This window comes from Ursus americanus, chromosome 6 (assembly GCF_024610735.1).
Source record: "Ursus americanus isolate L20-20 chromosome 6, mUrsAme1.1.p, whole genome shotgun sequence".
NCBI classification, from domain to species: Eukaryota; Metazoa; Chordata; class Mammalia; order Carnivora; family Ursidae; genus Ursus; species Ursus americanus.
In genome coordinates this window covers 70,460,951-70,476,478 of record NC_142132.1, presented here as the reverse complement: position 1 = coordinate 70,476,478, position 15,528 = coordinate 70,460,951, and the positions used below count along the sequence as shown (strand labels likewise).

The 15,528-nt window shown below is 42.8% G+C and overlaps 1 protein-coding gene across 6 annotated transcripts in view; it reads left to right on the top strand.

Annotated features, from left to right (window-relative positions):
- Window positions 1–15,528, top strand: part of TARBP1 (tRNA guanosine 2 -O-methyltransferase TARBP1) — an 89,765-nt gene that overhangs the window by 27,929 nt on the left and 46,308 nt on the right. For 5 of the 6 annotated variants that reach the window (XR_015724862.1, XM_087863127.1, XM_087863126.1 and 2 more), the window contains exons 12-14: window positions 769–941; window positions 11,845–11,966; window positions 14,725–14,886. Coding sequence is in view for 5 of the 6 variants with exons in the window: in XM_087863127.1 (XP_087719253.1) it covers window positions 769–941; window positions 11,845–11,966; window positions 14,725–14,886 (457 nt within the window). In the remaining variant the exon portion in view is untranslated. The remainder of the gene's footprint in view (window positions 1–768; window positions 942–11,844; window positions 11,967–14,724; window positions 14,887–15,528) is intronic. The other variant, XM_045783678.2, reaches the window with a different exon arrangement.

Genomic DNA, 15,528 nt, shown 5'->3' with positions numbered 1-15,528 from the left:
TTTTTAGGTAAGTTCAACTGTTAGAGAAGGTCAAAAAAACTATCTACAGTAATCACTGGTTTTATATAAGAATATTAAAAGAATAGGTTGTAAGATTCTAGCATAAGATTAGGTAAAGAAGTTCACGGGTTTTGATCCCTTTGTAAAATGTGTAATTTTTTTAAAATGCAATAAAGATTAAAGTCCTTTATATATTGAGAATGTGTACAGATCAGTTCTCACCAGATTATAATTATTGCAAAAAGCAGCTCCATTTGCTAGTGTATTTGCATGATGCACAGTTAATTTGATTAACATCAAATCTCTTTTGTAGACAAAGTTTTACTACGAAAGTTGGTTATGATTTTTTTAAACCCTTAATTTTTTGTATTTTTTGTTAACGTCTCATTTCCTTGACTAGTATATGTTTTGTTTTTTTTGTTGTTGTTTTGTTTTGTTTTTTGAATTACTGTAGCAGGGTCTCAGCATTTTAATTTACAAATAAATTGGGTCTAGGATCTTCCTACTTGTGCCTCGAGTGCGGTATGTTCCTGCCTGTGCTTTCTTCTCGAGTGCACAGAGAATTTATGGAGAAAGCATAGACCGAGGGGTCAGCGAGGAGGCCGGAGGGGAGGGTCAGTCCCAGTAGGTGCTAGGTGTCCGGATCGTCCGTGAGACTAATTCTGTCTAATCGAATCCAGTAGCTAACCAGCTCCACAAGTTATAGATGGAAAATAATCTCTTCATGCTTTTGAAATGCTTGATTTGGGCATGTCTTTTAATACCTAGTGAAAAGCGGAGAACACAGAATGTATTCAGGATATTCTTAGACCCTCTTCTGGAATCCCTTACGAAGCTGGGCACAAATGCCTACATGCCCTTGCTGAGAACTGACCGAGGCCTCCAGCTCCTGTTGAAGTTATTGCACACTTGCTTGTTGAGAGGTTCCAGTGCCCAAGATGGTGAGGACACGTAGTTCCTGCGGGTGTCTGGCTTGGTATACGGTTGGTGGTTAGAATGAGAGGAAATCCCTGACCTTTTAAATGAGAGGATTACCTCATGCATTCAGCAGATACTGCCCGAGCCCCCGGTGGGGCTGGGGATACGCAGCGATGGTGCAGACCCTCTGCCCTCATGGCAGCTGATGTCATGGCGTTACTCCTGTTTTGGAGTGTGATTGTGTTTGCTTTTGTTTGTTTTTTTCATTTATGCTCACACATTAATTTCCAGACATGAAAACGATCTCTGTTTCATGCATGTTCTAATGGCCACTCTGCTAGATGTTGCAGAGGCTAAACTAAAGCACGAGAATGGCAGTAATTACGTGGTTTCTTGTTTTCAAATGTGTTTGTCTTTGAGCACCTTCTAAGGAGAGCGTACTTCATACAGAAAGTATAGTCGTAGTGGAGGCGTTGAGCTCTCTGTTCTCTCCTTAAATGGAGACGCATGCAAGACAGTAGCTGAAAACCACGGACACGAGACCCCCTCTTCGTGGAGGAGCCTTGATTCCCAATCCTTTCCCACCCCTCACTTGGAATTTTAGAAATCTGCTGTTTGAGGATCCTAGGGAAGCATCAGTATTAGGCTAAACCTGAGGATAACATTGATGGGATTCGATTTTAATATATGCTTGTGAAATTTTAGAGCGAGTTTCCAGATTCTGATGTTTTTAATAATGGCAGTGGAACCAAATGCTGTACACATAACGGTAACTTTTTATAAGGTTTTCGTCTCCTTAAGGGCATAAATTTGGGTTCATTTGATGTGTTTTGACTTTTTACTAGAGTTAGTGCTTTCAAGAGCAGGACTGGATCATAGGCGCCCTTCGGAAAATTGTGATATTTGACACACATGAGCATGCGATGGTTTTTTATACATTATGATGCCAAATAATCAAACACCTGTGAACTTCTTACCCAACCTAAGAACAAATGTACCTGTTACTCCTCAGTCCCCTCCTTTAACTTTAACTTTTGTCTTTATCACTTCCATGCACTTTGGAAGATAGTTTTATTTCATCTTTAGATATTCCTCAACAATGTAGTGCCTCGTTTTCCTGCTTTCGAGCTCTGTGGAAATGTTGCTTCACTGTGGGAAGTCTTCTGTAACTTTTTGCACTTCACACGTTTCCAACATTCACGCACGTCCTTTCTTAGACTTCGTTATTTTCCGTCATACACTCTTCTGTTGTGTGAAGACACCACAGTTTATGCATTCTCCCAGTGCTGGACTTTGGATTGAATTAATTACCGTGACGTAGCATGCGGCCACAAACCCTTGCCTCCATGCTTTCTGGGCCTGTACGTGCACCTCTCCAGCGTGTGTATTGGTTCGTAGAGTCTGTGCGTAGTCAGCTTTATAAGATAATGAAAATTGTTTTTCCAGTTTTCCATTCCAAAATGTGTACACATTTTATGTTCTTAGCAGCAGCAGAATGTAAGAGTTCCCATAACACCTCATGCAGATCTTTTTTATGTCACCAAATAAGAACCAAGGAAATACCTGTTGAATTTTGACAGCCATTGGTGTCCATATGACTGTTAAACTATAGCAAGCTTAATTTACCTGTAAATAGATCTTAATCCTGAAACATTTCTTTTATGAGAGAAGAGGAAAATAGGAAATACTTATTTCCATTTCATAAATGAGGAAGCAGTCTGGGAATTAATTACCAGTACCAGAGTCACTGAAGAAATCATGGTAGAGGCAGGAATACCCAGGAATACTCTCTGTGAGCAGGTGATGAAGGTTTGGCAGTATGCCGCTGTTCGGGGCAACTTTGCCTTTTTGTGTTTAAAATTTGTTTAATTTAATCTTCAATATTTTATTATGGAAATCCTTAAATATATAGAAAAATATATAGAAATATATATATAGAAAATATATAGAAAAATGGAGATATCATAATATCTCCATCAAAATCCCCATGTACCCATCAGAGCTTCAACATCTGTCATTCCTGTGTCTTCCTGAGAGAATGCAACTACTGTCATTTCCGTTTGTCCTCCTTTTTTTCCTTTGCTTCCTTTTTTTTTTTTTTTTTTTTTTTTTTTTTTTAACGTATTAACACTTGGAACGGCATGAGGGGAGAAAAGCCACAGGGGGAAGGGGCTCGGTGCACTGAGTGTCTGGCGAGATGCCTCTTCCCCTTCTCCTCCCCTTAACCCGCAGCAGTTGCTGTGCCGATCCTCAAAGTGTGAAGTTATTTAAATCTTAATTGGGGGGGGGGCGACTGTGGAAAGCCTTTGAGCTGGTGTTGGGGAATTCACCCAGCAGATAGGTACTGATGATCCGTACGCCGCGCACTGTTTAGAGCACGAGGGTGCCAGCATGAGAAAAGAAAATCGCAGCCCTTGTCGAGATCGCATGGATTGAGGGGGACTGGCCTGCAGCGGGAAGAGGGATGGTAAGCAGCGACTATATACAATATATGGTGGTTGGATAGATGTTGGGGGAAATAAGGTAGGGAAGGGGGGCGGGGCGTGCTAGGGTAGAGGTTGAGGGTTACAGGTATAGTTGATTGGTCGAGGAAGACCTCGCTGTGAAGGGAACGGTCGGTTAAGCAAAGACTTGAACTGTTGAGGGACGGAGCCCTGCGCACACGTAGGGAAGGCTTCCCCGGAAGGGCGCCTGGCGAGCAAGGAGGCGCCCGTGGGAGAGCTGGCTGTCTGGGGAACGGTGAGGAGGCGTCGAGGGTGGAATAACAGGGCCTGAACTTTGAGAGGGAGAGAGGGGAGTGGGGACAGTCACGTGGGACTCCTTCCCTGGGCCATTTTAAGGGTGTGGCTCGGACGAGAGGGTTTGAGCTGGGGTGTGCTGAGCCCTGAATTGAGTTTTAGAAAGCTCACTGGGCCCTGCTGTTGAGAGAGCCGCAGAGGGTCAAGGGCAGAGCCGCGGAGACCAGCGCCTACGCTTGCATGACGTGCTAGGCATGGATGCAGTGAGTTGTGTTAGGACTTGGAGGTATTTTGACGGTTCGGCCAGCAGGATTTGCTGATGGGATTGGATGTGAGCTGGGAGAACAAGAGAGAACTCAAAGGTTACTCAGCTCTTGGAGAAGGTGGACAGATGGGAGTTGCCTTTAACTGAGGTGAGAAGGACTGGAGTCAGAGAAGATTTTAGAGTTAAGACGGGCAGTTCTGCTGTGGGTAGGTTAAGTGCGGGGCACCCGTTAGCTATCCTCGTGGAGTTGGTGAGCTGGCATTTACCTCTGAGTCTGGAGTTAGGGGGAAGCGTGGGTTGGAAATAGAAATTTGGGAGTCATAGCATGATGGTGCTATTTAAAGCCATGATACTGGACAAGAGCACCAAGGGAGCCAGTGTAGACGGAGAAGAGGTCCAGGTGTGTGGGGAGCACCAGTGTCTAGAGGTTGGGGAGATGAAGAGGAAGTGGCAGAGGACACTTAGGAGGGATTCACTACAGCATAAGAAGAGAAAAGCCAGGAGAATGTGCTGTTCTGGAAGCCAGAAGGAAGGCGTGGTAGCTGCACCAGATGCTGCTGGTGAGCTGAAGGAAGGACTGAGAGCGACCGTTGGTTTTGGCAACATGGAAATCAGGGGTCAACCTGACAGATCGTTTTGGGTGGCGGTGGGGGCAGCTGGGGGGGCAGCAAGGAGGTATGGAGTCCGGGGAGCTCTTTCAGGGGGTGTTCTGTGTGGGGGAGCAGAGACGGGACCGTTGCTCTGGGATGGGAGTTTTATTTCCTTGGGGGAGAAAATAGCAGTGCTTTGTGCTGGTAGAAACGATTCAGTAGAGGGGGGTTTTGAAGATGTGAGGAGGGGACGTTTGCTTCCTGGTGGCTGAGAGGAGGTGAACGGGCACCAGCGGAGGGGCCGGCCTCAGACGGGATGCTGACGGGGAGGCACGTGTGGGTGGGTGGGCAGAGGCAGGGGTGGCAGCCGTCCCGTTCTGACTGTGCTGTTTTCTCAGTGAAAGAGGCAGGCGAGGGATGGGGGCGCGTATTCCCTGGGAAGGACGGTTAGTGGGTGGACTGGGCAAGTGTCGCAGGCCTGCGGGGAAGCCCGGGGGTGCGCGGAGCCAGCGCTCACGAATGCAAAGTGCGAGCAGGCGTGCGGCCCTTTGCCTCCCGTCTGTGATCTGTGATCTGTGATGCCGTCTCAGACTGAATCAGATGGGATCGGACTTGGGTTGTGGTTCTCCTTTTGGTGCCTCCATGGTACACATAAATGAGGAGTTTTTGTAAAAGGATTTCCAATCATTTTTTCAAAATTCAAAATAACGGTGTGCTGTTTATTTTCATGTTTGTGGACATGCACCTTTAGTTGCATTAAGCTCCCCCCCTTTGGTTACATCGGATCCTACAGGCCCGGAGTACCTGGCCTTCAGCAGCGGACGCCTTCTGCCCTAAGTGCTTGCCGCACGTGCCACGGTGGGCCTGGGGTCCTCGGTCTCACGTCCCCCCCAGGGGGCTTTTGTTTGCTGGCCTTGATTAATCTCCGCGTCTACTTGAACTTTTCTTCCCAAGGTAGCTTTTATTTTTTTAAATTGTGGTAAAATATCCATAACATAAAAATGTACACTCCAACCGTTTTAAGTGTACAGTTAGTGATATTCAGTACGTTCACATTGTTGTAAATTCACATCGCCCACCATCCATCCCCAGAATGTTTTCGTCGTGCCCAACTGAACCTCCATACCTGCTGGGCGCTAACTCCTTACCCCCCCCCCCCACCCTGCCCCAAACTGCTGGCGACCACCTTCGTACTTTCTGTCCCTGTGAATTTGTTCCGGGGATCTCAAATCCGTGTAATCATCTAGTCTCTAGCTTATGTTGGGCTTATTTCACGAACTGTAACGTCTTCAGGGTTCATCCATGCTGTAGCATGTGTCAGAAGTCCATTCCTTTTTAAGGCTAATACTCCATTGGGCGTGTATGCCATAGTGTGTTTACCCATTCACCCGTTGATGGACATGGGTACTTTCCACTTTTTGGCCATGTGACTAATGCTGCTCGTGAACATCTAATGTACAAATATCTCTTCAAGTCCCTGCCTTCAGTTCTGTTTTTGGTTGTATGCCTAGAAGTGAAATTGCTGGATCGCATGGTAATTCTATGTTTAACGGTTTGAAAAACCGCCATACTGTTTTCCTTAGCGGCCGCACCGTTCCACATTCCAGTCAGCAGTGCACAGGGACCAGGTTCTCCACATCCTCGCCAACACTCATTTGTTTGTTTGTTAATGGCCATCGTCATGGGTGTGAAGTGGTATCTCGTCGTGATTTTGGCTGAGACAGCTTTTGACCAATGCTGGTACCACTGTTGGGATTCAGGTTGCCAATGTTGATTATGTGAGGCCCAGAGTACGAAACAAAACCATATACCCCATTCTGGTGGAAGTTTTTCGCACAGTTTGTGTATTGTGATAAGCTGTTAAATTGGAGAGAGTGACTGGGGGCCTGGAGATTCTTCTGTACGGGGTGACTAACAGGAAACTCCATGAGAGTGAGGATGATGTTGGAAACACAGTCCCTACTTTTCTTCATGTCACTTCGTTCTCTGTCCTGCAGGCCCTCAGCTTTCCCTTGGAACCTTAGGTTAACTTTATTTTCATTTCTTTACGCGATTATTGAGTACATATAGGAAAAAGAAAAGATAGAGAATCTGGAAGGAGAGGAGTATTCTGTTCTTAATGTATTTGTTGGTTATAATGCTTGCTTTCATAGTAAAAAGCTTTACCTTTCACCCATTTGCTTGTGGTTTCCTGACCTGACAAGTGATTTATGAGCTACTTCAGAGGCCAGATAGTACTGTCTCTACAATAAGTAACATGAAAATTTAAAATTAATTCTGTAATTTTTAATGCTATGTGATCTTTTAAAAAAATGAACATTTCTAAGAGGGATAGATGTCACATTTTGCAAAGTATTCAAATCTTTTACCTATTTTATTTATTTATTTTTTTTGAGATTTTATGTATTTATTTGATAGAGAGGCAGCGAGAGAGGGAACACAAGCAGGGGGAGTGGGAGAGGGAGAAGCAGGCTTCCCACTGAGCAGGGAGCCCGATGCGGGGCTCGATCCTAGAACGCCGGGATCATGACCCAACCTGAAGGCAGACACTTAACGACTGAGCCACCCAGGTGCCCCTCTTTTACCTATTTTAAAATTGAGTTATTTGTTTTCATACAGTTGTATGAAATGTACATAATGAGAATTCATGATATAGTCTGGGTACAAGTCCTTTGTTGGATATGTGATTTACAAATATTTTCTCCCAGTCTAGCTTGGCTTTTCAGTCTCCTTAAGTGTCTCTTGAAGAGCAGAAGTTTTCATTTTGATGAAGTCTGGTTTGCTTTTTTCTTTTGTTTCATGGATTGTACATTAAGTATGTTTAGGAAACCTTTGCCTTGACACTAGGTAACGTAGGATTTTCTCTTTTTTTCTTCTAAATATTTTATTTTTTATTTTTTGATTTACGATGCATTTTGAGTTAATTTTTAAGGTGTAAGGTTTAGGTTGAGGTTTTGTTTTTTTGTTTTTTGTTTTGCCTGTGGATATCCAGTTGTTCAACATTATTTGTTGATGAGACTGTCCTTTCTCTGTTGTTCTGTACTGTTGTAAAAAAAAAAAAAATTAACGGGCATGGCAGAAATAATCCAAAATAGATGGATGGATGAATGGGTAAACAATGTGATATATCTGTATTTGGCTGTGAAAAGGAATGAATTACTGATACACGCTACAACATGGATGGACTTTGAAAATGTTAAGTGAAAGAAGCCAGTCACAAAAGACCATATATTATATGATTCCTTTTTTATATGACAGGTCCAGAATAGGCGGGTCTGAGACAGAAAATAGATTAGTGATTGTGTAGGGTTGGGGGGGATGGGTTTATGAGGGTGATGGTCACAGGGTCTGGGGTTTCTCTTTGTGGTGATGAAAGTGTTCTAAAAAGTTGGCTGTGGTGATGGTTGCACATGTCTGCGACTTTACTAGACACCTTTGAATTATATGCTCTTAGTGGGTGAATTATGTTACATGAGTTATATCAATAAAATTGTTTAAAAATAATTAATTGGCCATATTTGTGTGGATCTACTTTCGGACTCTTCCGTCGATCTACACGTCTGTCTCTTGGCCAATACCACACAGGTTTGGTGACTGTAGATTGACAGTAACTCTCCAAATAGGTAGGATTCTTCTTTCAAGTTCTTATTTCTAGCTATTCTAGTTCCTTTGCCTTTCCATACAAACTTTATAATCCACTTGTATTTACAAAAAAAAATCCTGCTGGAATTTTGATTGGAACCACATTAAATCTATGGATCAATTTATGAAGAATTGCCTTTATTATACTGAGACTTTTGATCGGTGAATATAGTGTGTCTCTCGATTTACTTAGGCTGTCTTTGATTTTTTTCATCAGAGTTTTTTTTGTTTTCAGCATATAGATCCTGTACAGGTTTTGTTAGATGTGTGCCCAAGTATGTCTTTTGGGGGAAGCTACTGTAAGTGATAAATTTTTTTAAATTTTGGTTTTCAGTTCTCTGTTGCCAGTATAGAAATATGATTAGCTTTTGTGTGTTGACCTTGTATCCTCTGACCTCACTGAAGCACTTATTAGTTATGAAGGTATTTTCTGAGTGTGTGTTTTTTTTAATAAAATCCTTAGGACTTTTCTTTTATAGACAATCATGTCATTTGTGAATGGGAACATTTCTATTTCTAGAGTTGTCTATGGTAATCCCTTCTCCTTTAATGTGTGCCGCATCTGGGGTCTGTGATAATTTGTATCCTCTCTCTGTCTCTGCCTCTCTTAAGACTGGCTAGCGATTTATCAGTTTTACTGACCTTTTCAAAACACCGGCTTTTGGGTTCATTGATATTTTTTTTTTCTTTCTTGATTTTTTTTTTTTCCAATTTCATTGATTTCTGTTTTTTGTTTGCTTCTGTCTGCTTGCTTTTGGTTTATTTTGCCTTTTAAAAAAAATTAAGGTGGAAGTTTAGGTTGTTGATCTTCTTTTTATAATTTTTTATTATGTTATATAATAGTCACCATACAGTACATCCTTAGTTTTTGATGTAGTGTTTCATTTGAAAATGACCTCTAGTGCTATAAATGTTTAAAGTTTTACTTTAATTCCATCTCAAAACTTTTGGTGTGCTGTATTTCAGTTCAAAGTATTTTCTTTTACTCATGAATTACTTGGAAGTGTGTTTGGAGATTTTCTTGTTATCTTTCTGTTGTTATTTTTAATTCAACTCTATTTTAGTCAGCGTACTTTGTACAGTTTCAGTTTTTGAAACTTCGTTAAGGTTTGTTTATGATCTAGGGTATGGTCTGTCTTGCATACCGTTCCATGTGCACTTGGAAAGAACGTGTATCCTGCTGTCGTTGGGTGGGGTGTCCTATATCAGATCCAAGATTTCCATGTAGTTTTCAGTTTTATGTCCTTGCTGTTTTTGTTTACTCTGTTACTAAGAGAGGAGTGTTGAAGTCTCTAGGTCTGAGTTTGGGTTTATCTCTTTCTCTATTTAGTTCTACTAGTTTGGCTTCATGTTTTGCAGTTCTGTCGTTAGGTGCCTCTGTGTTCAGAATAGTGCATTTTCTTGTTGAGCTGACTCTTTCCTTGTTATGCAGTATCCCTTTTTATCCCTGGTTATTCCCTGTACTCTGAAGTCTGGTTGTCTGGTAGTAATATAACCAGTCTTACTTTCTTTTGATTAGAATTTGCATAGTAGTATTTCCTGGCATTTCACTTTTATTCTGTTTAAATTGTTATATTTGAAGCAAATTTCTTTTAGACAGCATATAATTGGGTCATGATTTTTTATCCATTTTGACACTGTCTTTTAATTGGTATAGACTATTTGCATTTAGTATAATTATGTATATGTTTTGATTTCAGTCTGTCATTTTATTTTTTGTATTCTGTTTATTCCCTCTGTTTTTCATTTCTGTCTTTCCCTCTCTTGGCTTGTTTTGGGCAGTTCGAACATTATTTCATATTCCATTTTAATTTACCCTATTGTGTTTTTTACTAAATATCTAATATTCTGTGTGTGGGTGTGTACGTATGTGCATGTCTGCGTGTGTTTATGATTGCTTTAGGGACTACAGTTTGCACACCTAACTTTTCAATTAGAATTAATGTTTTACCACTTGAAATGAATGTAGAAACTTTACCACCTTATGGACTCCTTTGCCCCCATGTATTATAGTTGTTTTATGTCTGCATTTGTTGAAAACTACCAGACAGTGTTATAATTTTTGCTTTCAACCATAAAAGAGATTTTAAAAAATCACAAAAGAAGAACCTATTGTATTTACCTAGATGTTTGCGGTTTCTTTTGCTTTTCTTTCATCCCTGACATCCCATGTTTTCCTGGGGCATCATATGCCTTGTGTTTGAAGAACAGCTTTTAGCATTTCTTTTGGAACAGATTTGCTGGCAGTGAATTTTCTTAGTTTTCCTTCATCTGAGAGTGTCTTTATTTCACGTTCTGAGGAATATTTTCACTGGATATAAAATTCTGGTTTGACGGTTCTTTTCTTTCAGCAGTTTGAATGTATTCCATTTGCTTCTGGCTGCCATGGTTTCTCCTTCGAATTCTGTAGTAATTCAGTGTGTTCTTCACCTAGGTAATATGCTGTTTTTCTCTGCGTTCAAGGTTGTTTCTTTGTTTTTAGTTTTCAGCAGTTTGGTTATACTATGTCATATTGCACATGATTTATTTTACTTTATTGATCTGTTTTCAAGTTCATTGACTCCTTTCTTCTGTTTCTCCTTCCTGTTATGATTTCTGTCCAGTGAGTTTTAAAAATTTCAGTACTTATACTTTTAAATTATGAAATTCCTATTTGGTTTTTGTGTGTATCTTATGTTTCTTTGCTGAGACTTTCTATTTTCCCGTATGTTTTAAGATTGATTGTTGATTGATTGTTGAAGCATTTTTATCATTAGCTGTTTGGAGTCCTCGTCAGGTTTTTCTGGAGTCAACGTCGTCTCATTGTTGGCATTGGCAGATTGTCTTTTCCCTCGTGAGCTAGGAATTTTCTGATGCTTCACGTGCCCTGTTAGTTTGGATTGAATCCTAGATATTTTGAATATTATGTTATGAGACGCTGGGTCTTGCTTAAATCCTGTGGAGAATGTTGATAATCTTGTGTAGCAGATGGTCAGCTCGGGGTTAGGCCTTAATTCCTGACGTTGTGGCTTCTGTGTGTGTTGGTTCCACTGTCAGCGTTGTGGTGCTGTCTTGACCTGCGGCACACGCGACCCATCCGGTGACCAGTCTGGGGCCGGGGCAGCTGTCTCTGTTAGTTCAGTTCGGAAAGTCTTTGGGGTGCTGCTCACTAGCAGGTCCGCGCATAGCAGCTCGGGGTGAGCCCGGCAGTTCACAAACCCCTTTCTGGGGCCATTTTCCTGAGCGCCTCCCCGTCTGCAACCTCCTCAGGACTCATTGTCTGCTTCTCTGGAAAAGGCTTCCCCTTTTCCACTCTCTGATCAGAAAGTTGGGCCATCGTGCTGGCCACTTTGTTGACTGCTCCTGTGCTTGGTTTCCGTCTGTGGAGGGCCAAACTCACGCTGTTCGGTGTTACTGCTTTCTGATCCGTCTGCTACTCCCTACCTTTTAGAGTCTCCATGTAGATGCTCAGATTTTCTGTCCAGGTTTTATTGTGAGAGAGGCTGGTGTACCCCTGTTCCATCTTATCCAGAACTAGAACTCCTAAATGATTGTTAAGGTGAATTATAGATTGCCCCATGCTACTAATGACTGTTATATTATTGGAATTCATTTTCGGTAAGTAATTCACCCATATGCTTTATGTAGTTGTACTTTTACTAGAAAATCTGGCCTATTTTGTACCAAGGAACTTCTGTTTCTGTCATTTCAGTTACACACTTTTTTCCCCGTACAGATGAAGTGTTCACACTTCTTCAGAGCTTCGTCATGTCTACTACCGAGAGCGTTTCCGAATTTATCCTCCGACGGCTTACTATGAATGAACTAAGTAGTGTAAGTACTCACGGGAGCAACTTTGCATTCTTTCTGTCAATATCTGAGTGATTGCTTTCGGGCAGGCACTCTGCGAAATTGAGAAAATTAATGTGATACTTTCTGGAGAAGCTGCCTTAGGAAGCAGAGCAAACTTTAAGCTGCAGAGTCTCCTCGTTCCGTTCCACCCGTGTCATAACTGAGGCCTTGGGGGAGTTGTGAAGCTTTTCTGAGCCTCAGCTTTCTCACCCACAGAATGGGGATAGTACATCCGCTCCCCAGGGGCTGCGAGGTCTGCCCAGTGTGACCTAGCTGGAGTGCTTCAGGCATATTGGTCCCAGTGTCCAGAGAGTGGCAGGTTTGGGGCGGGACCAGGTATCAGGACCGGTCTGTTTCTAAAGCTCCATAAGCGGTTCTGAAACAGAGTAGATAACAGTCCATCTGAGGTGAGTGTCCTTTTCTGCTGTCTGTGCTCTCCACATGCTTTGTTCCCTCTAGGACAGCTGGGAACACCAGAAACTAATATAACACTGCATGTGAACTGCACTGGAAGTTAAAAAAAAAAAGAGAGAGAGAGAGAAAGAAAGAAAAAATCTTCCTTTTTCTTCAAGAGTATTTTGAAAATGCTGATTCTTATAGAAATGCTTATTATTCTTAATTTTTTTTTTTGGTTGAAATCTCTAGGGACAAATGTTGAAGCTTTAGAATCAGGTTGTTAATAAAGTGAGAAAATATACTTATTTTAATTTTTATTAGAATACTCAAGTACATTTGTTTGATAGGCTCATGAGCAGGTGTGAAAATGCAAAAAGGCAAGTTCTGTACTGAAGGACCTGAGCTGTTATGGTAGGAAGGCAAGGAGACTATGAAGAAAAGCCCTCTGGAGTAGGGGTGTCAACTGTCTAAGTTCTTACTAAGCAGTTGCTAATAGCGGCTTTGCTATACCTACATTTCCAAGAAGGCATTTAGTAAAGAAATAACTCTTGGTTTGTTTTGCTTCAACATCACTTTATTATCATCTTTTTAGGGAAATTTTCAGACCTACACAAAAGAAGTGTAATGAACCTCCAAGGACCCATTGTAGAACGTAACTGTTTTTGTTTGGAATTTGACACTAAAAATAGCTTTAAGAAGGGGGGAAGGGTTCATGTGATTTTGTTTAACGACCGCTCTCAGGGAAGAAAGCCCTGGTTTGTAGTATTTATCTGTTTCCATGACTGATTTCAAGCTACAAACAGGAGGCCTTGGAATCAGGGAGCAAGGACAGGCCCTGGTGCTTGCTACAGGCTGCTGGGGCGGGGGAGGGGGGTGGCGCCTGCCCTTGGCCCCCCTGGGTGCAGCAGCCCCCAGACTCTGAACCCATCTCCCACCCTCCCTGGATGCTGCGGAGTGCGGCAGTCTGGCCTGCGTCCTCTTCCATCTGCTCCAGGACCTGGCTGTTGACAGTCCCCTCTCTCTCGTATTCTCAGCCTCTCTGTGTCTCCTGGATTCTTTTCACGAGCCCCAAAACAGCTTTGACAGTCCCTCATCTCAAGGAACCCACGCTTTCTATTCCCTGGTCTCTCCAGCGCCCAACTTCCTTCTCTCTAGAGCTGAACCTATAAACCACAGCTCTGTTCTCACCTGGTTTCTGCCTCTGTCGAAGCCCGGAAGCGGCTCTCTCTGAAGCTATCAGCGACTCCTTTGTCACAAACCTGATGGATACTTTTCAAACCATGCTTTGCTTTGCTTTTTCTTTTTTCTTTTCTTTCTTTCTTTCTTTCTTTTTTTTTTTTTTTTTTTTTTTGACGGAGAGAGAGAGCTAGAGAGAGAGCATGAGCAGGGAGGGGGCAGAGGGAGAAGCAGACTCCCCACTGAGCAGATCCCCATGTGGGGCTCGATCCCAGGACCCTGAGATCAGGATCTGAGCTGAAGGCAGACACTTAACTGACTGAGCCACCCAGGCACCCGTCAAACTGTGGTTTTCTTGACTCCTAAGCCCCACTGGACATACCAGCCACTTCGCCCTCGAAACATTAGCCATCCCGAGCACCCCTCACATCATCCTCTCCTGCAGTGGCTCCATCTCTCCGCCATCACTCCACCTTCCCTTTGAATGTGCATTCTCCAATAGAGAGCCTCGAACGTGGGAGCTTTAGAAAGCATGGTCTGGGCCCTTCTCTCCTGTTCCTCCCGTGGGGCGGTCTGGGCTGCACCCCCAGCTTCAGCTGTGCCAGGGACCCTATGTCTCCGTCTCCACCGCAGGCGGCTCTCCCAAGCTCACCACCCCATCAGTCAGGTGCTCTTGGACAACTTGAGTTGCATTTCTCACACTTAAGCCATTCAGAGCCGAACCCCTTACCATTCCCTTCTCAGGAGTTGTCTTAGGAAAATGGGACCATAACCTTCCTAGTAAGAATGGAGGATCATAACCTGCCTAAAACAAAGGCGGTTGTCACTGCTCTAACTGTTATTTATGATATGTTGGCTCAGGGATGCAAGAGTTGGTAGAACATAGTTTCCAACTTCCAGGGTCTCACGGTCAGCCCGTGAGCCAGATGAGCGAATCGTGACGTGTGCTGCAGTGATGCGGAATGCATAGTCACTGTGTAAGCTCTGAGAAGGGAGTCCTTAGCTCCGTGTGGGGAGATCATGGAGGGCTTCTCTGAGGAGATAACTTTTTCTCTCAATATCTTGTTTTAGTACTTGTAAATAAGGTCATTTATTTTCTATCTGAATTCTCATAGTTTGGTAAAAATCATGGACCCTGCGTGTTAAGTGTTTTATTGTTTGTCTTTAGGTTTCGGATCTGGATCGTTGCCATTTATACCTGATGGTATTAACTGAGCTTATAAATATCCATTTGAAAGTTGGGTGGAAAAGAGGCAACCCCATTTGGAGAGTTATTTCTCCTCTGCAGAATGCATCCATTCGGCATCTTCAAGAGATGGACAGTGGACAGGTAATCCTCCATTCAAGGTGTGCAGTTATGTTGAATAAGGCATACGTAGAATACAGATTTGATTTATTAACATTCCGATATGAAAAGCATCTGCTGAAATTTAAAATAGTATCCTTTGTTCATATATTTGATGAAGATTGGGATTTTTACCCTAATATTAAGAATATAACAAAGGTGTGGTGACTTAAGTCTGAAAACTGTTTAGATACAGAGGGTAGATTTGTCCTGAGTCTTTGCCCAGGTGCCAGTAAGGGACACTTTAACGTGTCTAAATATATATATAGTATATGATATGTGACTAATATGTGACATGTGACGTATAACACATGGTGTGTATTAATACATCCAACAACCCATATCCCTGCCTGTCTACCTTGTTGTCTTCCCTGGTCTTCTGCTGCTTCCTCTCCCCCCCGCCCCCCAAGCACCATTATGCTGCAGTCACGCGTAGGGGTCTCTTCAGAGCATCACGAATCACAAGCACATGCCACATCCTTCCTCGTCTGGGCTTTCCTTCTGCCTGGTCCTTCTGCCAACAGCGTGCTCCCCTCCAGTACGTACTTGTCAGTAATCTGCTCGATCCTTTAGGGCCCAACTTGGATCGGTGTCTCATTCCTTCCTCCATTTATCTTTTGTTCTTTA